At 36.5% G+C, this 23568-nt stretch overlaps 1 protein-coding gene across 1 annotated transcript; it reads right to left on the reverse strand.

Moving 5' to 3' along the window:
- Window positions 1-977: 977 nt before the first annotated feature.
- Window positions 978-9254, reverse strand: LOC143452303 (uncharacterized). Its single transcript, XM_076953216.1, has 9 exons — window positions 8880-9254; window positions 7719-7855; window positions 5681-5886; window positions 4547-4848; window positions 4307-4353; window positions 4110-4235; window positions 3562-3671; window positions 3275-3420; window positions 978-1823 (listed from the first exon to the last, which is right to left on the reverse strand). The coding sequence occupies exons 1-9, from the start codon at window positions 9210-9212 to the stop codon at window positions 1443-1445; spliced, it is 1788 nt and encodes a 595-aa protein (XP_076809331.1). The 5' UTR covers window positions 9213-9254; the 3' UTR covers window positions 978-1442.
- Between the last annotated feature and the right edge of the window lie 14314 nt (window positions 9255-23568).

Here is a 23568-nt window from a genome sequence, read left to right on the forward strand (position 1 = left end):
TAGAGACAGTAAACGCAACGGAGTCAAAGACAATTATCTCGGAGTCAAACAGTAAGACTATTAGTCTTGGCTTTAGGCCAACCTAAAAGCAATCCACACACCATCATCCCCATACTAGCATGGTCGATGTTTTTCAGTGCGGCGATTACCCTAGTAAATTGTGCGTTAAAATTTCCAGGTAGCATGTTTAGTTTAGCCTAATTTGTAGGTGGACGTTGATGAGACTTGTCTTTTTCTCCCAAAATTGCAGTCTTGATTTTAATTTTCTATTGCAAGAGATAAAGATATGTGATTTTGTTAGGATTTAATGAAATAAAATAATAGCCTGAAGCAGGGGCGTGCAACTATGTATCGCAATGGGCCACAACCAGTGGTGGGATTCAAATGTTTTAACATTCGGTTCTCTCATTAGCAGCATGCCATATTGACCCGCTGCCGATATAACATAGGCCTATGTATAGACACGCAGTAGGCCTACCTGAGTTTGCCCATTGTTTCTTTTATTACGTCACATTACGTAATATAGGTTCCGTCTACGTTAACGCTTAGCAATGGATTTTCGTTGTTGGCCACGTAATTATGGCTTAACTCAGGATGGTGCAAACCCTGGTACGTGGACCGCAAACACTTCCGGAGTTTTGGTACGCTGTACTTTTCAGAGCAAAATCCGCAGTTGTTAAAAAACACCTACCTTTTATTCAAATAGGTTAGACTAGCCAGAGCCTGAGATAAGTCTCACAACGTTGAGATGCAAGTCAATATGTGATTATTATGGGGTGACGAAGCCTTTTTCCTGCTAACACAACACTGTGTGGCGATACATACACGTGACGATTTTAACTTTTTTTTGCAAGCACTGTCGCAAACAAGTAGAAAGTATCATGCTCGCAGTCGTGAACCAACCTGGCCTAACTATTACACATTAGTACAAATACTTTCTGGAATATTTTTACTGCCAACCATTCTTCGATTTGAAGCCAATTTGTAAGCGTATTTAATTCTATATTTATTGTACTGCTGGGTAAACATGAGAAACACTGACACAAAAATTACTGGTATAAAAATGAAAACAACACAATACAAGTTCACAATAACTTGGTTTGCCGAATAGAAGCGTTTCTAAAACCAAGCCTGTGAAATACTGCTAGGTAGCAAATGCAAAAGTAAGTGCTTATTAAAAAATACACGCAAAAAGGCAAATGCCCGGTTAAAGTTAATGACAACGAAGCACGACGATGCGTAAGTATGATTAAACTTGTATGATTGGCAAGAAGCATTAAAGTAAGCATACAGCTTATAAAAACAGTGTTGTGACAAAGTTAACTGAGACAATAAGCAATGATATTAAAAGTTATGATATGTCGTCGGGAGTTGAAAGCTCCCTACTTTAATCTTTTTTAACGAAAATTTGCAAAAAACGAGGTCATGAAGACTAGTGTAGTTCAATCGCCCTTTTTAGGCCTAATCTTTTGAGCGAACCTCGACAACGAATGTTTAAAAGAGTCCAAAAATGAGCTTTCTCTGTCAGAACTAAATTGCGAAGTGGAAGCTTGAAATGCTGAGTCAGGTAAACTTGACCCTGCGTTATTAACAGTAGTAGCACATGAGGACGGTAAAGACTCGGCGTGAAGATTGGCATGATTTAAAGCAAAATTACTGTTTCTGGTTTCGACCTGACGTGTCGCATTTGGTACCTCCAAATGACGTGGAACAGAGATATCGTTTGTTGAAATTTCAATTGTTATATCTTCAAGGCTGTCGTCAATGGATGGCAATTGCTCTAGCGCAAGGATTACATCTGGACTTCGAATTTGCGTGACCACCTGCATAATACGTAGAGGTCAGTAACAGTGCTGAACATTACATGTTTAGTTGATCAGACTACAGCATGCTTGTATTAACTATTTATTCATTTCTTGTATATTTATAATATCTTTAGTTTGGCAGCTACGCCAGAATGCCAATACACAAACTGCGTAAATCGATATTAATAAAATAAAAAAGCAATTGCATTTTCTTGAAAATTGTGAATTATTATGTAGTATGCGAAGGTTAAAACTAACTGTAAAATCTTTTTCTAATGAAATTTTGTACGTAGGTATGCAGCCGTGGCGTCGAGGAAATGTAATACCTTCCAGAGTTCAATGTTAAACAATGCAAAGTACAGTTTTTCAATTTACATTTACTAATAAACCAGTCCTGTCACCGAGGTGAGTTTTTGTATCCAGCAAGCTGTAGAATAAAAGGACTTAATGCAGTATTTTTAGCAAATTCTCGTATCTGGAATTCCCACACGAAATGCTTAAACTCCTAAACAAGTTTTTTTCTTAAATTTTTCAAACAAAGCACTCAAAAAGCCTTAACTTTGAACCAGTGACACAAATTGTCAACTTTAGCCTAGACCTACACTTAACGAACGCCATAATAACAAAAAATCATGACTACTTAGCGTCACATGCGCATTAGAGTTACACCGGAACTACTACTTTTTATATAGTTACGTTGGGCATGCAACCTTTGTCACAATCGGTATGCTGATTTTTCAAAACTGCTTAAAATCGTACAATAGACCCTTAAGCGTCTCATGGTGCACGCAAACAAATATTAATATGTAAATATGCGTGACCAAAATGGTCAAGAGCAAATTAGTAACAAACCACAAAGCCCGGCAACAGGAATGATGCAACTGCGTAGCGATAAACAATAAAGGAACAGTTCAACAGCGCCATTACGTCATTCGAAAGTCCCGCAATGACAGACGCCTACAAAGTTTACATTATATATATGTAAATATATGTTCCGTAAATTCCATTGCATCCCAACATTACTGAGTTGCGGTTTGCTAAAATAAACACCACAACTAAAACATGAAGCAGCAGGCGAAATGGAGTAAAAAATTCCCAAAATAAATTAAACATTCATTCAAACTTATACCACGTATTTTCTTGACGCAAAATAACGATGATCCACAAAAAAGCAACACTACGTAATCGATAGAAACACCCGGTTGCTTAATAAAGAATGGGCTATAAATAGCCAAGTTTTGCTTGGGAAGCCCGAGACGTGACAAAGTTTGGAAACATACCCAAGTTTCAAAAGAGCTTGTTATGGGCATGGCACAGTTTGGACTTCCCACTTATAACAATGGAGAGCATATTTTTGCCTTGATTAAATATGACAACCATCAAAAATTTTATAAAAATTGAACACACTCATTTAAGGCAAGCTCTTAACTTTTTTGGTTTGATTTTATCTGAAAACCCACAAAACTCACTTGAACTGGAGAAAGTCGTGAACTTGAGCATACATGAAAATTTTCTTCTGAGATATTGCCGGGAGCCGAATATATGTCCTGGTCATTTGCGTCTTCTTTGTCTACATCTTCATCTTTTAGAATCGCTGGTTTGGTAACAGCACCTCCTGCACCAATAATTGAATATACAAAATTAAACTTAAATACTACAACAAATTAACACCTGTTTTGGGCATACAATTAATCAGCTTTGACAAAAATGATGCTCTAAGTGTAGTCTCATACCAGAATTTTCAATACATGCTTACCAGACTTAAATGACTCAGACGATGTTACACCATACGAGCTCAGAGGTCCACCTCCTCTTTCATAAGATGGTGGTTCAACCGACTCAACAGGTTGCCTTCTTCCAGTAGAACTGTGAAATAAAAATAATTCAAAAAGGAAAAACAATCACATTCCGAGTTACGTAATGTAAATGTTCTGAAACTATCGCACAAGTCTTGAAATTGGATCATGAAATGATGCTTTTTCTGGATCTGGAAATTGCTTGTATGCAGTTTTTAATTACAATTTAGCTAAACAGGCATTGTAAGTAAGAGAGCTTACCGTATACTGTACTTACAAAAACTCTTCGTCATAAAATTATTTACAAGGAAAAGGAAGTACTGTTATGGAACATGAAATATGTCAATACACGGAACATCAACGGACTCTACTGGGCATTATGTACAACGTACATATTGTGGCAATGATAACTTAAGTCAACACTTAATTATGTCGAAAACACATATAAAATAACAAAATACCAACCTGCACTATTTAAGATATTCATATTTATCTTGAAAGGTCTTACTTTTGTGTAATACTGCCACGTCCAGAAAGATCATTGAATGAAAAGGATCCAGCTTGCAGTGGGGAATTTTCAACATGTTCTTGCGGAACCCTTCCAGTTAAAATGGAAGATCTTGTGAGTGTTTCACTGAAATATTTAAAATGCAAAAGGTTTCTGCTTATAATAACGCATTATAAAAGTTATGAAAATGAACTTACCTGCTTGTTGAATGAGTGGTGGACGTTTGAGTGGTACAAATAGCATGCTAAATCAACAAAAGTACAACATTAAGTATCAATATAATCTTCAAAGCGATTGATTATATAATTAGTATCAGTAGTTACATGATGGAATCGTTGTTGCAATGAAATTGCATAATTTCATTTCATTTGGTGTTCAGCACTCACAAAAGAACTTATGTATTGCACTATTATGTTGTGTTGCAATTGCTAACCTACCCCGTGTTGAAAATTCGATGAAATTCTCTCTACACCGCTGGACAAATGAGTAGAATAAGTTTTGTTTGACAAGTTGTTAGTAAAAGTATCATCACTCTTTTTCTCGAAAGGAACACTGCTGATATAATGATGTGTGCCAAAAGGACCAGCCTGGCAACTTGAGGGTTGGCTCAAGCTTCCAAAAGGCTCGAGTCTACTTTCATCCACTGGATGACACAAAAGTCGTTCTGATGACAAGTCTTGCTTTGTGGGGCTTTTTGCAGATTCAGAATTTTGTTTTTTCACTTTCCCAAATGGGAAATCTGAAATAAAAACGTTGAATTTTCATGTGCTTATTTAGAAGGGATGGGACAACTGAAAATTACTCGAACTCGACAAATTCATTCAAATGAACTTTTACATTAATGGAAATTTCCAAATCCCCAGATTGATATCTTATTCCGTAAATCATATTAAAAAACATTGGTCTGTATGTTTTAATGTTAAAAAACTTCAAACAGATGCCGGTAGTGACAGGAAAGAAACAATATTACCCAATAGTTTTAAAACCATCAATTAGATCAGCTATATGCAACCAAATCACTTTGCTAGGCCAAAAATGACGTCACTTTTTATAAGGGACACACATTGAATAACTGGGTAGCGACACAGAGATAGAACTCTGAAAAGAACCACAAACACAATGTCTATGCAGCTCAGCAGTTCAAGGCCAATTTTTTTTGGACTTACCTCTTACTTTAAACAGGGGAACAAAATTATTGATATTGACAAAATTAAAAATACTGGAATAAGGTCAATAGCAACGTTAAATGTTGAAAAGGTATGATATTGCATAGTTGGAATTATTGAGCATTTTTTGCACTTCTTTAGGTGATTATATTATTCTGATATTGATATTAAAAAGTTTCCCCCAGTGTCATAAATAAATTGAAAAAAAAATCTAGCTAAAAACTAGTTTCATCAATTAAATCCAAACAGTAAATACAAGCAACCATTTTACATCATAAGAATCTCTTTGAAGCTAGATTCGCCATAATTTTAGGATTTTATTGGCAATAACCTGCACCAGTACTGACTGTAATTAAACCAATACAAAAGCACATGAACTGACCCAAAAAAATCATCTATAGCTACCTTTAAATGCGTTCTTCAGCCTTTCCTCAAAAAATCGTTCACACTGAAATATTGGGCAAAGCATTCGTAATTCTAAAGGCAGTTCACGAGAACTAAGAGAATCCATCACAATAACTACAACAGAGTATCGCTTTTCTTCATACTCGAGCATTGCTTGAATTGCCATATCAACTTTGAACTTCAACCAAACATTTTTCATGAAATTCCTGCCAAAACATAAAAAGAGATTATGAATATAGCTTCATCGGCTATCGCAGGGCTGTGTAACCTATTTGACCCAAGAGCAGCTTTGGGTGTTGGATTTTCAACAGGGGTCAAGTCAAAAGAACTTATGACATCGTTTTTTTATTTGTGCTGTGCCATCATTTGACCCCACATTAACATCGTTATTATAAATGCCGAATACAATCGGTAGTTATAACAATAACCTTGCAGGAAAGCAATGCCTTATAAATTAATTTAAAAACTGCTTTCATTCTGTTTGCTATTTGAACATGCTTAAACTTACATTGATACATCAAATATCACAAAAACTTCTGTTATAAATTTTACTCTGTTTGATTTTTTGTTTGGGTCACTCGTAACTCCAGGCAAAATGCGATCGCTTGTTACACAGCAGTATACGTGGGACCGTAGGTATCGCATTATCAGCAGGATTGTTTTGAGAGTGCTAGTTTGATTTTTCTGTCACCAGAAACATACACATATTTTGAATTTGGTATTAAGCTTTACAGAAACTTTGCGTGAGCCACACAATATCCTTCAGCATGCAGGATGAGTCCCAAAGACTTTGCCCACTTTGCATACCCTTGCGTTATCAGCTTGATTGTATTCTGCAATATGTGCTTGGTGAAAAAGGAATCTGGTTCTATTTCATGCTAATTTCAAACCAACAGACAGAGCTCCCAAGTAACTATCATAAAAATGCAGAACAAAAACAGAACAAAACAAATGACAGAACAAAATGTTCATTAAGTCATGAACATTATAAGGAGAATAATTACAGGTCCCTGGTAATTATTGCTGAGGCAGATATCAGTGGATGCTTTGTCACGAATTGTTAAGTGACTTTTTAAAATTAAAAACAGATGATTGATAGTGATTATCAATATATTCCTGATTTAATAAGAATAATGCAAATACAAATAATATTCAGGGCTAAACAAACTGTTGCAGCTAGTAACTGGTATACAAATAATCAAACCAGGGATCAACCAATTACCGGTGCAAATATTCGCCATTTTGATGCATATTGGCATCGGTCGTTTTTGTTAATGCAATGGCCAGTATGAGATCAATCTCAACCTGCAGCTCAAGTTTATTTTCTGTTTATAACAGTGTATAATAAGGCAGCTTTATAGAAGAAAAATTTCAAGTAAAAAGCAGGTTGGAAAACTTATGAAGTCTGGCTAAAAACATCAAAAAACCATCGATAGAAATGCGTGCGCATGCAACACAGTAAACACCTCATTATGGCGTGTTGTTTAAATTCATTGAACATCAACGTTCTTAAATTGCTTTTGGCCGACATTCAACTTCAACAAGACAACTTGTTGTCTTTAACAAGCTGTTGTTATTTGTATTTTCATTATAGGTATTATCAAATTGAAGAGATTCAAAACATTCAACACGTCCTCAGCGTTTTCTTTTGCTGTAACATTTTAATGCATGCATTTGTATTACATTCTACATTCTAGCTGAGCTAATAAACGAAAACGTCACAGCACACACTTCAGGTGACATATAAGCGGTGGTAAAAAGCAATTTTCTTTTAGATGGAAAACATTTGTTGCAGAAGAAAATACAGAATGATTGAGTTTTTAAATTTTGGCTATTATTTTCTCTCTGAACTATATGTTCTCTTTGAACTACATATCTGACCGAAATGCCGATTAATTATTTATCTGTTTTTTAGACTGCCAACATTCAGTTTCGGCTCTACCGATCATCCTAAACTGTCCGATCACTAAACTTAACATAACCAAAAATCAATATGAAAATATGTTGGCTTACCATAGTATAACATACTAATACCCACCTTGTTACGACAAATAATGTATATTTACAAGATTCCATTAATATCGTAAGGGCCAGTTGGTCTGTGCGGCCAGGACGCCTTTCATTTGCAAAATCAACGACCTCCAAATTCTGAGGTTGAATCAATTCCTTGAGTTTCTGTTAGTAATGAAAAAATTAAAAGGTGGGGTACAAATTATATCGAGATGCAAATAATAACTAATAAACTGAAATATTGGCAGACACATTTTGAACATTTTCACATACACCACATGATTCGCAGCACTACATACAATTCCAAAAGTGTTTAATATATCAAGTGTTTTATGCTTATGCATGGCCTGGTATAGGCCTGACATAAATTTCCCCACATTGGTTATCAGACTATCACATATGGTCTGTTAGTCTTGCAATGCAAAAATACTGACATTCAAATAATCATGATATTGATATTCATATACTGACAATGTAAAGTTGAAGTAAGGTTAAGACAAGTCAAAATATGAGCAGAGGAGAATTACTCTGATTTGTGAAAACACAAATATTGTGTAGGTTGACCGAAACAAATCTTGAATCTATTTGGATGGACACCAAGCAATAAACCTTCAATAATATGTTGCCTAATTTAGCTTACAACACAATGTAACAGTAGCTTTGTATTATAATGACTAATAAATCATGTATTTCATCAAGTTGCTGTATGTATATGAAGTTACACGTAGTATGATACAAAATAAAATTCTATCTTTAACAGTAAACAATAGTATGTGACACAAACAAATGAATTTTATACGCCATCACATTTGCTTAGATTCTAATATAATTGATTAATAAATAATTAATTCTAATATCAAAAGTATTCATCTGGAAATATTGAATGTGTTCTTGTGGCATTTAACAATATAACGACAACATTTTACATAAAATCTGGGTCTTGACTCTATTAAATGCAACCAATTGTATCACAAACAACTTAAACATGCAGTAAAGAAATTAAAGTTATCTATGATAAAAACTGAAACAAAAATTGAGCAGAGGTTGCTGTTATGTTATTTCAGAAAAAATTGAGCCGATTAAAAAACTTTATTAAACATGTTATCAAAGTGGCCCACTGTTTTCTTCCCTGAAAGAATATTTCTTGTATATATACTGGTACAGATGACCACAAGAAACACCAATTTACCTGTGCATTATAATAGTCTTGCTCTGGATCATACACAAGCAAAACATCTTTTTCAAAGTGATGATCTCTTTGTGAAACCATGCAAGCTGTTCGAGTAGAAGCAACTTCAACATCATCAAAACATTTGGTTGGCTTTTCTGAATAAGAGAAAGGAGGAGCAAAAGATGGAACATCATCATCTAGCTTGTCACATCTTTCATATGGTTTGTTAAAATCTACATCCTTTTCATTTTTAGAAATAGAAGACAATTTTTCATCCGTGACAGTAGTAGACTTTACAGTATCAGCGTATGAAAACTCTGAGTATAATGGCATACTCATGTTTGTAATCATACGTTTTCAAGTCATAAAAAAACCTACATAAAAACAAATGCAAGTTATGAGATGGCTAACATTCTTTTGAAAATCGAGATACCAGTACATAAACGAATATGTTTTACTTTTTGTTCATTTTAAAAACACTTTTTTGAACACCGACCACATGAAGGTTTAAATAATTTTAACAAGCACATTCCGTATGGTATAAAAACCAAGTTTGCTAAAAATCTATTGATAGGTGGACAATGACAACCTTAAATCTCTCAGATTGAAAAGGTTGCAAACTGTGTGATGAATTTCAAATCTGCATGCTACATCACAAATTTAATCTGTTGCAGGAGGGCTTCTCTGTGACCAAAAACAGCTATTTTTCCAAACTTGTGAATTGTATCATTAATTTAATCTTAAAAAACCTTATTTTCAGGGAACACTTGCCCAACTCGCTTGCTGTTCCTTCAGATTTGTTGAGAACATTGAAAAATAGAACCACCCTGATAATCATGCATTACCCCGTGTACTATTTAATGTAACAAGCTTATTCACCAATATCTCGATATATTTCATTGTATCGCATATACATATATATATATATATGTTACCGGCCTTTTTCTAGTGCTGGTTCGAAGAGACCTGCAGTTAACTATAGGATTGTATTTCAAAACGGTAAAAACTAGGCACGTCTACACAGCAGTACAGGCATCGGTAGAGTGTCCATCATCACTCGTTCGACTACGGGCAAGGCGTAATCACATTTATCAGTGCTTCTGGCCAAAGGCAGAAAATACAAAGGCACGTCAAACCAAGCAGAAAACAACGTAACATATATAGTTTACTTTTCATCATTGCTTGTGGGGGAGTTTTGATATATACCATAAAATTGTTAACGATAACAAATAAACCAGGTTTTTACAAATGAAGTGACTCTCAAGTCTCATTCAAGACTTGCTTAAAGTAAGTGTAGACTTAAGACCATGCTGGGATAGGTATGCAAATGGGCGGACAAAATATTAAAACTGATTGGCCTGAATAAAGGACCCTGCACTAAAAAGCTAACCAGTGGCTGGGTCACTCAATACATGTGAAGATTGCTGCTTTGCCTACAACATAATGAAGATTGTGAAGACCATTATCAACAGCATTGTCAGTAAACTTTACCTTTTAACTGAAAATGCTAAATAGTAGGCCGAGAAAAATATCACCCAAAGCTTTCAAAAAAACACACAACTATATCAACTCGCTTGCTCATACAACTCTGAAAGGTACCACAAAGAAAAAGTCTACATAGCCTAGTGCTATATAACACAAAAAGCTTTTGAAGAATTATTCTAATGATTTCATTCCAAAAATGGGCGGATAAAGGAGGGCAATGTGCAAGCATTCTTCGTGGGAACTGTCATGCAATGCGAAAGATGTCACAATATAACTGCTTGAAAGTGAATCTGGTTCTCAGTATATTTTGATTAAGACTTATATAACAATGAAGATGTTTGCTTTATACCAAAGTTCATTTGGTTTTGCGTTGTTTGATGTAACACATAAAAGCACTTAACTGTATTGTAGGCTATAATGTCTCTTGACAGGTGGAACCACAAAAAACTCAAACAGTTGTTCTATGGTTCTGTAGGCTAGTATAGTTCCTGTGATAAATAGTTTTAATTGTCTACGCAATAACTGCTCAATAACGTACCGTAACTTAGGTCACCTTACAATTAACGAATGCTAGTTGATGATCACCACTAAATGCTTGGAAAAATTATTTGCACCTGAATAAGACAGTTTGAAGTCATATTGAAATGAAGTTTGTTACGTTTAAACTTTTAACGTTTGCTTTGAATTTCTTTATCTTTGGTATGAAGAAAGCATGACCTCGATTATGGCAACGAGCTAATAAATAACAGGTGCTGGGGTGAAATAAAATTTTGTAAGTCAAAAATATTTATTGTTTTACAGGTTAATGTGCTTAAACAATATAGGCCTATTTATATACAACAAGCAATTTTGTAAAAAAGTTGTGCTGGCCAATAATTTTGACCTGGACTTGCAGGTTTAGTTTGTGAGTCCAAAAAGCTGGAAACCCTGAGTTTGATGGTAGCTTTCACATCATTTAGAAAATGAGATAAAAATTATAAAAAAGGAAAACTAAAAATTAGAATCTTTTTGGTTTCCATGGAATCGCATACAAGCATACACAGCACAGAATGGCACTTAAATAGTTACTAAATTTACGTTTAAACTCAACTGAAGAAAAACTTGTATTTGAAAAAAAATTAATTTTGTTCTAGCCCTACTAACTGTAAAATGTACTGGTCGTTAGCGACGTCTGGGGCGCTAGGCGGACCGTACATGACCTAATTCACCACAGTTCGCTATCGCGTTCCTAATTTCCTAAATTTGACTGTTTCCTTTGCTGCGACAAGCCGATTGAAAAACGGGATGATTTGTTTTTCATGGTCAAAGAATCACCGCCTATAACCAAGAATGTTTTTAAATTCCGGCTTATCCAGCAGAAACAAAACACAACTGCACTCGGGTACACTTCGAAAACAAAACTAAGCAATTACATCTGCGTCATTAATTAACGGAGGGGGCGCACATGCGCTGGTTGAATCGTCCGCGGGTTGAATCATCCGCTGGTTGAATCGTCCGCTGGTTGAATTGTCCGTGGGTTGAATCGTCCGGGGTTGAATCGTCCGTTTGTTGAATCGTCCTAGAACCGATTTATTTTTGTTAAACGCCTCACTGCTGTTAGCCGCCTACAAGCCAGCTCTCCAAAAAAGTTCAGTTTTGTTTTAACTATAAAGTTAAGTTAAGGTGTATACTATTATTATTTCAAAAGATTAGTGTACTGTTCTTCGCTTTTTAAATTGTTTTCAGTCACTTTCCTTTAAAGCGCCGGTTCTAGGACGATTCAACCCACGGACGATTCAACCCACGGACAATTCAACCCCTGGACGATTCAATCCACGGACGATTCACCCCCCGGACGATTCAACCCGCGGACGATTCAACCCGCGGACGATTCAACCAGCGGATGATTCAACCCGCGGACGATTCAACCCCCGGGCGATTCAACCCGCGGACGATTCAACCCACGGACGATTCAACTCAGGACGATTCAACCCAGGACCATTCAACCTAGGACGATTCAACCCATTTACAAAAACGTCTATACGCAGTTCGTTATCAGGCAAGGATGAGGCTTTTACCACTATACCAATATACATCTTGTTTTAAAATTTGGTTTTACCATTTCGCTTTACTTTGTTAAGTCATAGGTGTTTTTGCGGTTTTGTTTATTCATATAATGTGTTATTTAATTTAATTTATGGAAACACAATTTGCTTTATTTTTAAATCATTGATTGCTGTGATAACTGCACACTGTAAAAAAAAGTTTTTCTTGTTTACATCTAAATGTGTGGCAGCAGTGTCGCCATACAAAATTATGTAGGCTATCTTTACGTTCAAAAGATGTGAAGTGTCTTTACACAAAGCAATTCGTTTTTTCCTAAAACAACGCATTATGTAAATTAACGCATAAAACTGTTAAAATAGTAATGGTAATATGTTTATTACAGATCCTATACACATGTTTCTACATACAAGTAGCTGTATTAAAGCAAAAATCAATACTTTATTAAAAGTAAATCTATCAATCACCCGCCTTTTATTTACAATTCCTTTTATTTACTTTACTTTGCATGACAGTGTTGATATGGACAATTAATTAATGCACCATTCAAAATATGACACTTGACATATTTTACAATATTGTACAGTTGGTTGCTCGAACATTGCAGAGTACAATCAGGCTGTGCACATTTATACAAATCACAAGAAATGTCAGATTCAGTAAAAGTTCTTTGATATGGTTTTGTCTTATGCTTTCTTTTATAGTGAGACATAAGCAAAGTATACTTCCTGAAGCTCAGGTTGCAGTCAGCAGCACCACATCTAAACACATTGTTTTCAACACATTTCGATGAAACGAAATGTTCTCAAAATACTTTTCATCTGACTAATCAATTTTATAATTGCATACATCACGTGCAAATAACAACATTATGCTCAAAGAAAAATGGTCAGTTAAAACAGAAATGCTTGAAAAAGTGAGACAAGAACAAGCTGAAAATGAGTACATTGAAAACGAATTAACTATTTTACCGACATTTATTTTATTTACAATTGATTTTGGTTTTTGTACTCAGCCAAGCTTTAAGGAAAAAGAAAGTTTTAAAATCATTTTTATTTGGAATTATTTGCGATTAATTCCTTGAAATGTAACCCCGAAGTTTATTATCATAATGCCATAATCTGTGCCGTACATGAATTCGTTGATAGGAAATCTTCACGCGTATGCGATATTTCTTACCCAACAGTGATTTATCGATTTATGACAAAGCTTTTTAATTTTTGTTTCCCGCCGCTCCGTGGTCCGACAATTCTAGACATTTTTGTGGCACTGCAGTATTTTTTCCCGTCAGAGTAAACTTGTTATGAAGTTTTGACATTTACTGTTTGAATTAATTTAGTTTGTAGGCCTAATTATGCTTTAATTTTAAACGAAATCTACTTGCATGCTTTTATGGTAGTTTTTGTAATATTTGTGCATCTGGTGTCATTGCTTTATCGGTGATAAAAGTGAAGATGTGACGTGTTATTTCTGTCGTGTTAACCTTCAAATACTTTATCTTAAAATAATGACCAGACCGCTTGGCGAATTCTGCTTGCTTTACTTTCGTCAGAACAATATCACAGCAGTGAAGTGTAACGGTAACAGACAATTAATCCACATGGAAGGCACACATTAAATTGAAAAAAGAAACAGGAATGAACTGGAAACAGCGTCTGTCCAATTCAACGCCTAAATTTACAATGACCTTTGTGACAGCGGATTTTGGAAAAAAACATTGGTAATTAATGTGTCATAATTCAAAACGCTGGGCAGGCAGGTCCACGAGAATTTACAGAACATGTGCGAATAGCATATGCGAACAATTTCTGTAAATAAAAAATTGCATTACATTCATGTGAAGGCAAATGCTTACCTGCTTATATGGTATAAGTCGAAAAAAAGCCAACTTCCTTGTCTCATTTTGTAGCTCTGCATATGAGAATAAAAGCCAATGTTTCATTTTCAGAATGGTATACAAGTGGGAAAAGGAAATTTCATAAGTGTATTTGGTTGCAAGTGAACACTTAAGTTTTTCCGACGTATTCTTCCATCCGCGTTTTGCTGAATTCCAGAATTCGGCTTGCTGCATAGTTTTTCGTTAGGGTTTTTATAAAAGCTACCATTTGATTTGGTCGTTGGTTAATTTTTTTCTATGGAATCGGGGTTGATATTGCACGTTTTCATGATTGACCTGATGTCATCTGTCAACCGTGTTCTTTGGGCACCAACTGGATTAATATCATCGCGGAGGTCTGAGTAGAGGACAATTTTTGGGGAGGCGATTTGTGAGCATTTCTTTGATGTGGCCATGCAAGCCACTTGACTACCATGGTTAATGGCTTGTTACACTACGTTTTTTGTAGAAATGGCGATCGTTCTTCTAAATCTTAAGAATCTTTTAGATTCAACGAATGTGAAAGGCCTCACACATTTTTATATGCTGGCGATACGTGTTCCAGGTTTCGCAGCCGTATGATAGGGTATTTGTACACACGAATCTATACACATCAATTTGGGTGGGGAGACAAAGTGATTGATTTTGAAAGACAAGGTTTCGGAGCCGTCCGAATGCAGTTGCTGCAAGACGAATGCGATTTTTTACATCAGAATCAATATATATCGGTCTTTAATATGTAGCACAACAGGGGGAACGTCGCAGGAAAAAAATTGAAGCCCTTCTACTTTGCTATCATATAGCCTATTTGCATTGAAGCTCAAGAATAGTTGCTTTGTAACGAAAACAACACGATTTGTAGAAATTGTGGGGTGTGAGTGACAACAGCTGGACGTCGGCAATTGTACTCCAAACACAAAGTAGTATTAGAGTAGAGTATTGTTTTGCTTTAAGGCGGTGCAGGTTGACGCAAATAGTTTATGACGAATGGTGTTTATTGTAGCCTAGTTGTAACCTGTAGTTGAACAGGTCCAACACACCGCTAAGTCATAAAGTTGCAGCACGTGATTTCTGGTCTATCGAAAATTATGAGTCTCCAAGGTCGTGCACACTTTTCACAACCAAAAAGTTCGATTGTTCGTGCTGAATTATTCTTGTCAGATTACAAACATTTTATTAGCAATCACTTCAGTTTGCAATGTGACTGCCTACGGAAGCTCAACCGCTAACACGATCAGTGCTGAATTCAGCACTTACTGAATTCGAAACAACCGTTGCTAATTGCTATCTAACTGTTGTGGCATCAACAAAAGCACAATTGTTTACTTCGATTTATCTTGATTATATTGATTCTTCATTGGTTAAACATGGTAAAAACATAACATTGTGTCGAGACAACCAAAATATTAACGTCGTCTCGACTGGTTCATTTCAGAGCAACAATGAAAAATTCTGGGCGTCAACAGGGATGTACAACAGCTTTTTCTGGGTTAGCAAAAAAAGCACGTTACAAAGAAATAAACGTATAAGCGACATAAAGTGCAGCCGTTAGAAAACGTTCGACAGGAATTTATTTGCAGGCAGCTTACAGAAGCGATGTGTAACTACATTTGAAATAAAATTTAATCTTACGAAAAAATGCAATCATATGGTTACTGAAGTGACATAACTTTAGTTCATATTTGTTTCACTGTCAATTTGCAATTCTTCATACCTCTACACGTTATAAGTTCATGTTTCTTCCAAACTTTTCATACGTTTCTTGCAATGGTAAACCCACAGATGTAGTAATTTCTTCATTAATAAGATGTTTAAAAGAGCTTTTGTTATAAATGCGCCATTTCTTGACCTCTTTGGCTGCTTATACACCATAACTTGAACAAAAACTGCACCCATTAAACACACCTGCTATATCGTAAAGATAAAAAAAACGTTTCATATACAGTCGAATCCGCTTAATTCGGACACCGGATAACCGGACAACCGCTTTATTCGGCCAAAATGCTCGGGAACGGAACAAAAGTAAAAATTGAACGTAAAAAACTCCTGTTAATTCGGACAATTCTCCGCTTAATTCGGACACAGGTTCGCAATTCCATCGTTAGGTTATGACTAGGGCCCGCAAAAGTCAATAAAGTCAGAAATTTTTAAGGACCTCGTCTGACCACGAATCAGAGAATAAAGTTGTTTTCAGCACCTAGGGGATTGTTTCTAAGAAGTGTATAGGTCAAAATAAAGTCAAAATTTACAATAAAGTCAAAATTTTCAATAAAGTCAAAATATGGCTTTTTACAAAGTTTTTGTGTTTCTTGAGAGTAATTCTTGTAAAAATCCTCGTGGAAGCATTGTAAATCAGGAACTGCGACACAATTAAACCATATTAACACATAAAAGCAGGAAATAAGTCACAATGCCCACTTGGATCAGCAGTAACTTTTATCGCAAATTGTCCATCGTTTATTCATTGTTACGTATTTAAATAATTCTTATAAAACACTTCCTCTTCATAAACGTGGTATTTTCGAAGATCAACAGTTTGGATTTTAGGAATAGCCTACTGACATTCTGTAATACAAAAATGCCTAAGCAAGCCAAATCGTCTTCAGCAAAAGTTAGACAGATTTGTCGAGATTTTTCTGATGAATTTAATGCAACTCCCGGGGGTGATTTAAGGTGCAATTTTTGCGAGGTTATAGTGAAGTGCGATAAAAAGTATTTTGTTGAAAGCCACAGGAAAAGTAAAGGCCATCAAGCTGGATTGGAGCAACAACAAGCATTCCCTGTTTAATTTGCTGTTTATTAGAATTTACCATGCGGAGAAAATCGAGGCAAAGTGCCCTTTTCACAAGGACAAAATAACACAAGCTACCTAAATCTATCGCCAAAAAACACGACGCACTTTTTATAATCCATAAAACACCTTGACTTTTCGACAAAATATTACGTTTGGGTCTGAAATCGACAAAATATTATGTTTGGGTAACTGGAGGAAGAACTGTGGCCTCTACAAATAAGCAATTTCGTTAGGTCAAAATAAAGTCAAAATTTGATAAAAATAAAGTCAAAAAATTTTTTTTTAGGTCAAAATAAAAATGGCCCTAGTTATGACACAATAAACAGTACTTCGTTCGTTTTAAGAAAGATTCAATTGCATTATGAGTGATTATGGTGAAACAATGACGATCCATGCAAAAACAATCGACAATGAACTCATATAACGCCGTGCCAGCTTCATAGTCGCTTTTACTTCTGTACAATTGCGTCCATCTTGTAGGACAAAATTGTACAGAAAAGTTTAGCACAAAAAGTGAAATTGCTCACTAAAGTAAACGAACTAACGAAGACGTTTTATGCGATCAGTGCTAGTTACTGCAGTATAGCGCAGCTGCAATTCATTTATTACGCAACACTACAGTATTTTAAATGCGTTTTTTGCCATTATGCATGACCATGAAACGAACAATTGATTTTCCGCTTAATTCGGACAAAGCCGTTTCTCCGCTTAATTCGGCCAAAAGTGAGCGGAACCAAAGTGTCCGAATTAAGCGGATTCGACTGTATTATATCGACGTTGCAAAGCGGCGTAACTTGACAAAAGACTATAACCAGATAATAATACCACAACGAAAAGCATTGGGTAACGATCTATTGCTAGCCACAGAAACTAAATAGAACGCGGAAGTTGAGCTTAATTCTCTGGTCAATGCATTGCTATAGCCTCAGAGCAGGGACACCCAAAGTTTACTTCAGCTAAGGTTTAAAACGCCTTCATTCGCAATAGGTTGTTTTTATTTGTCTATAAAATTATCTGCTACAGACTGCAAGGTATTAAGGGTTCGCTTTACAAACCTGTATATGTTAACTTGAAAATTTTCACAATACGCTTAATGGTTTCATCAGTGTTGCGCTCTTCACGGCAGGTATAAAAAGATAATTTGATATGGAACGATTGTATGACATTTTTAGTTTTCCTAAGGATTTACATTTTAGATATAACTATAAGTTATTTCTAAGACCGTTATAAGGGTGGTACATTCCGTATGCTAAACGTACTACAGGGCAATATTTCACAATAAAACGTTGCCTTCAGGGCCTGTAGTACGATTTTCAGTAGTTTTAAAACGGCAACCCAGCGATCGTGACGAAGTTCGCATGCAAGACGTCACTATAGAAAAAGTATCAATGGTTCCGGTCCAGTGCGCACGCGACCTCAAATTGTGAATGTTTGCTGTTGTCATGGCGTGTGCGGAGTGTAGATTCAGGCTAAAGTTGACGTTTTGTGTTGGTTCAAAGTTAAGGCTTTTTGGCGGATTTTTTGGAAAAATACAAGGAAAAAAGTTGTTAAAAAGTTGAAGCATTTGGTGTGAGAATTCCAGATACGAGAATTTGCTCAAAATACTGCGTTAAGACCTTTTGTCCTACATCTCGGCGGATACAAAAACTCAGCCAGGTGACCGGGCTTGTTTAGAAGCAAATTCAAATTGAAATATGGTACTTTGCATTGTTTTAGATAGGGCTTCGGATAGGCCTACAGGCCCTTCAGTCTGCGTATGCTGGCCTGATATGCACTCTTCAGAACTGGGCAAACCGTGACGCGACACTTAATCGAAAGACACTTTATCGAACTACACTTTATCGAACGATAGTTTATCGAAAGACACTTAATCGAACGACAGCTGATCGAAACGACAGATGATCGAACCGACAGTTGATCGAACAACACTTTATCGAATCGACAGTTGATCAAACGACACTTTATCGAACCGACAGCTGATCGAAACGACAGCTGATCGAAACGACAGATGATCGAACCGACAGTTGATCGAACAACACTTTATCGAATCGACAGTTGATCAAACGACACTTTATCGAACCGACAGTTGATCAAAGCGACAGTTGATCGAATCGACTGTTGCTTCTCCCGTACACAGCCATAGCAAAACGTGGCGTACAGTTGCATTGTTTGCTGTAGAAAATTGAAATTTGGTGACTTTTCATAAAAAATGTTCAGCTATCTGTCCATGTTTGTTTGATAAAGTTTGATTTTGTAATTTTTGAGATATTGTGATATTTATATAATTTTGCTCTCTTTCCGCATTGAAGCGTATTACTCATTTACGTACCAATAACTTGACTAACTATTCTCTTTCGTTCTCTTCCCACAGCGGGGGCGCGGCGTAACAAGAAGAATTTCTAGAAATGTGTCACTTTTAGAAATACCTAACTTACACTAAATTCACTTTCTTTAGTTTTACAATTATGATGTATACAGGAAGCCAGATGATGTTTCTACTAACCTGTAAAAATCTCATCAGTCTACGACGCATAGTTTTCTAGTAATTAACGATTGCAAATGTGTGTGCGGGGTCGGCCACACCTAGTTTTTTAGTAAACTCGCGAGCCTGGTTAGGATAGGGTTAAAAGAACCACAATTTAACGAAACAACTGACGATATGCACTGTTAAAAGCACGACAACTGACGAAGTGCACATTTCAATCGCATTCATTTAATTACAAGTTGTGTGCAATTGCTCGAAGATAACTTTTTATGTCAATATTCGTTGAGTCATAATTTTCGACTATGCTCTTCAGCCGTTGGTTGACAGCGTCGTAGCGCCTCTTCCGAGGTGGGCCAGCAATTCCAGCACTCAATTGCTCAATAAACATTTCGTTGGAACCTTGTTCCTGATTAATTTTTTTGACGAGTCTGCAAAGCGTCGGATGGGATATTGAGACACGCTTGCTGAACGCATTGTGCCATCCTTCAATGCTATTATTCGTTCGTGGAAGGTCATCTTGAACCCGGTGGAAGACATTCCAACACCGGATAGGAAATAGAGGTTGACGACGATTCCTGCGACGTAATCGTCCAATCCAAGTAGTTTCGAAATATTCAATGTATTCAGACAAGTGCTGCTCATCGTCGTCACTGAACGTGGCCAGGAAGTCCTCGAACCGTTGTACAACAAGAATTGAAAAAGCTGGGATAAAGACCACTTTCAAGAAGCTACTTTGTGTAAAAGTCAGGCAGCGATACGCCCCTTGCTATGAAATTTTGCCTTCAATTCCTTACTCTTTGTATCTATAACGACTAGTCTAGTCTACTGTACAGACAATCTCGTACTTAGTACGAGATACTGGTCTACCGCCTTCGCACCAGTTTTATGGCGTAACAATAGACTAGTACGACGTACTTATGGCGTAACAATACCACAATTTTTTCAAACAGAGATAACACTGCAGTTTGAAACTCAATAAGAAACGGCGGGCCGTATTCTTGTCATAACTTATTAATATGTTTCGGGCCGGACGATTTTGCATTGCGGGCCGGCCGCCATGCGAAATCGTACACTTTATGATACAAATATAAAATATAAATCGTCAACTTTATGATATATACATCACAATTCATTAATGCACACCATTACAAAGACCGCACATCACAATGGCTTATTGTCTTAATGTTTGAGAAACACGCAAAAATCTTGCTTGAAGCTATTGTCAAAGTTTGTCGTTCGATCAACTGTCGGTTCGATAAAGTGTCGTTCGATCAACTGTCGGTTCGATAAAGTGTCGTTCGATCATCTGTCGGTTCGATTAACTGTCGTTCGATAAAGTGTCGTTCGATAAAGTGTCTTTCGATAAAGTGTCATAGTACCGTCCCGCGAAAATGCAGTTTTAAAATTTCTCATATAGCTACAACGCGTAAGACTACCAGTCCGGTGTACTTCTCAATCTCCAACAAGTACGAAATAGATTTAACTGCTTCAAGAAACCAAAAATGCTGCACTATTCCACGCTTCAACTATCTACAAAATATATTTCTATGTGCTGCTCGCTTCGATCGGATGTTTCAAACTTCTCCATAGAATTGGATCAGTTTCTCTTCGGTCGTTTGCCCGGTACTATGACACTTTATCGAAAGACACTGGAATAGTGCAGCATTTTTGGTTTCTTGAAGCAGTTAAATCTATTTCGTACTTGTTGGAGATTGAGAAGTACACCGGACTGGTAGTCTTACGCGTTGTAGCTATATGAGAAATTTTAAAACTGCATTTTCGCGGGACGCATCTGGGAAACGAAGACACAATTGACTGAAAACCAAACGTTTAGTTCACCCTGTGAAGCTGCAAGATATATTTTCAAGTCCATAAAAACTTACTTTTAAACTAGTTGTCAAACAGCATAATTTTTTTAAAGCAATGCATGTGCGGATACGTACATGACTTTTTTAAAGTAAGCTTCTTTCGAATATCCTTTTCAGGAGCAATATTTCTCATAAACATTTGAACAAAATCGGAAAAAAATACCTCGTTAACGTTAAAGATGGCACGAAATGAATGATACTTTAAAAAAGAGATTATGATTATTACGTGAAGAGAAAGAAAGTCAGGGTGATAAGTCGTTATGGATGTGTGTTGGTTACAAGTTGTAGACTCTACAGAAAACCGTGACGCGACACCTTATCGAAAGACACTTTATCGAACGACACTTAATCGAACGACACTTTATCGAAAGACACTTAATCGAACGACACCTGATCGAAACGACACCTGATCGAAACGACAGTTGATCGAACGACACTTTATCGAACCGAAAGTTGATCAAACGACACTTTATCGAACCGACAGTTAATCAAAACGACAGTTGATCGAACGACACTTTATCGAACCGACAGTTAATCAAAACGACAGTTGATCGAACGACACTTTATCGAACCGACAGTTCAAGCAAGATTTTTGCGTGTTACTCAAACATTGAAACAATGGGTCATTGTGATGTTCAGCTATCTGTCCATGTTTGTTTGATAAAGTTGGATTTTGTAATTTTTGAGATATTGTGATATTTATATAATTTTGCTTTCTCTCCGCATTGAAACGTATTACTCATTTACGCACCAATAACTTGACTAACTATTCTTTTTCGTTCTCTTTTCACAGCGGGGGCGCGGCGTAACAAGAAGAATTTATAGAAATGTGTCACTTTTAGAAATACCTAATTTACACTAAATTCACTTTCTTTAGTTTTACAATTATGATGTATACAGGAAGCCAGATGATGTTTCTACTAACCTGTAATAATCTCATCGTCTACGACGCATAGGTTTCTAGTAATTAACGATTGCAAATGTGTGTACGGGGTTGGCCACACCTAGTTTTTTTAGTAAACTCGCGAGCCTGGTTAGGATAGGGTTAAAAGATCCACAATTTATTGAAACAACTGACGATATGCACTGTTAAAAGAACCACAATTTATTAAAAGAACTGACAACATGCACTGTTAAAAGCACGACAACTGACGAAGTGCACATTTCAATCGCATTCATTTAATTACAAGTTGTGTGCAATTGCTCGAAGATAACTTTTTATGTCCATATTTGTTGAGTCATAATTTTCAACTATGCTCTTCAGCCGTTGGTTGACAGCGTCGTAGCGCTTCTTCCGAGGTGGGCCATCGATTCCAGCACTCAATTGCTCAATTAACATTTCGTTGGAACCTTGTTCCCGCTTAATTTTTTTGACGAGTCTTCGAAGCGTCGGATGGGATAATGAGACACGCTTGTTGAACGCATTGTGCCATCCTTCAATGCTATTATTCGTTCTTGGAAGGAAGCGGAATTGGCCATTGGCCAAAATGGAAAAGGCAGCCGAGAATTTCTGCCCGAGGGAAGCTGGAAGAAAGAGCATTATATGCTGCCATTTCAAAGTCTATTGTTACGGTTTCTGGGGCTATTCCTGGTCGCTGTTGTTCCAATAAACAAAAGATGCGATTGTACACAGCTTCAGATTTGTTCTCGTTCATGGTGTATACGAGTGGCACCGTGCGATTTTCATCGACCAGCGCGTGTATCGTGTACAGCTGGTATCCAAGTGGGGCAACATCAAATGTACCGTCACAAAACCAATTAGCGCAGTTGTTCAGTATATCCAGATTCTTTTGAGATGCAAACATATAGAATTCGTTCTCATCGTCTTCCTCGATAACGAAGGCTTCTCCCCTCGGTGTATTAGCTGAGCGTGATCTTAGCTTGCTTTTCGTGAATTTCATTGTTGAAAATATTTGTTCACATGTGTACGTGCTACCAAGCATCGAAGCCATTTATTTTGCGCTGTCGGTCAAGCTGGGATAAAGACTACTTTCAAGAAGCTACTTTGTGTAAAAGTCAGGCAGCGACATGCCCCTTGCTATAAAATTTTGCCTTCAATTCCTTACTCTTTGTATCTATAATGACTAGTCTAGTCTACTGTACAGACAATCTCGTACTTAGTAATTCTCGTGCGTATTCTTGTGATATCTTATTAA

Source organism: Clavelina lepadiformis, chromosome 4, assembly GCF_947623445.1.
Source record: "Clavelina lepadiformis chromosome 4, kaClaLepa1.1, whole genome shotgun sequence".
Taxonomy (NCBI): Eukaryota; Metazoa; Chordata; class Ascidiacea; order Aplousobranchia; family Clavelinidae; genus Clavelina; species Clavelina lepadiformis.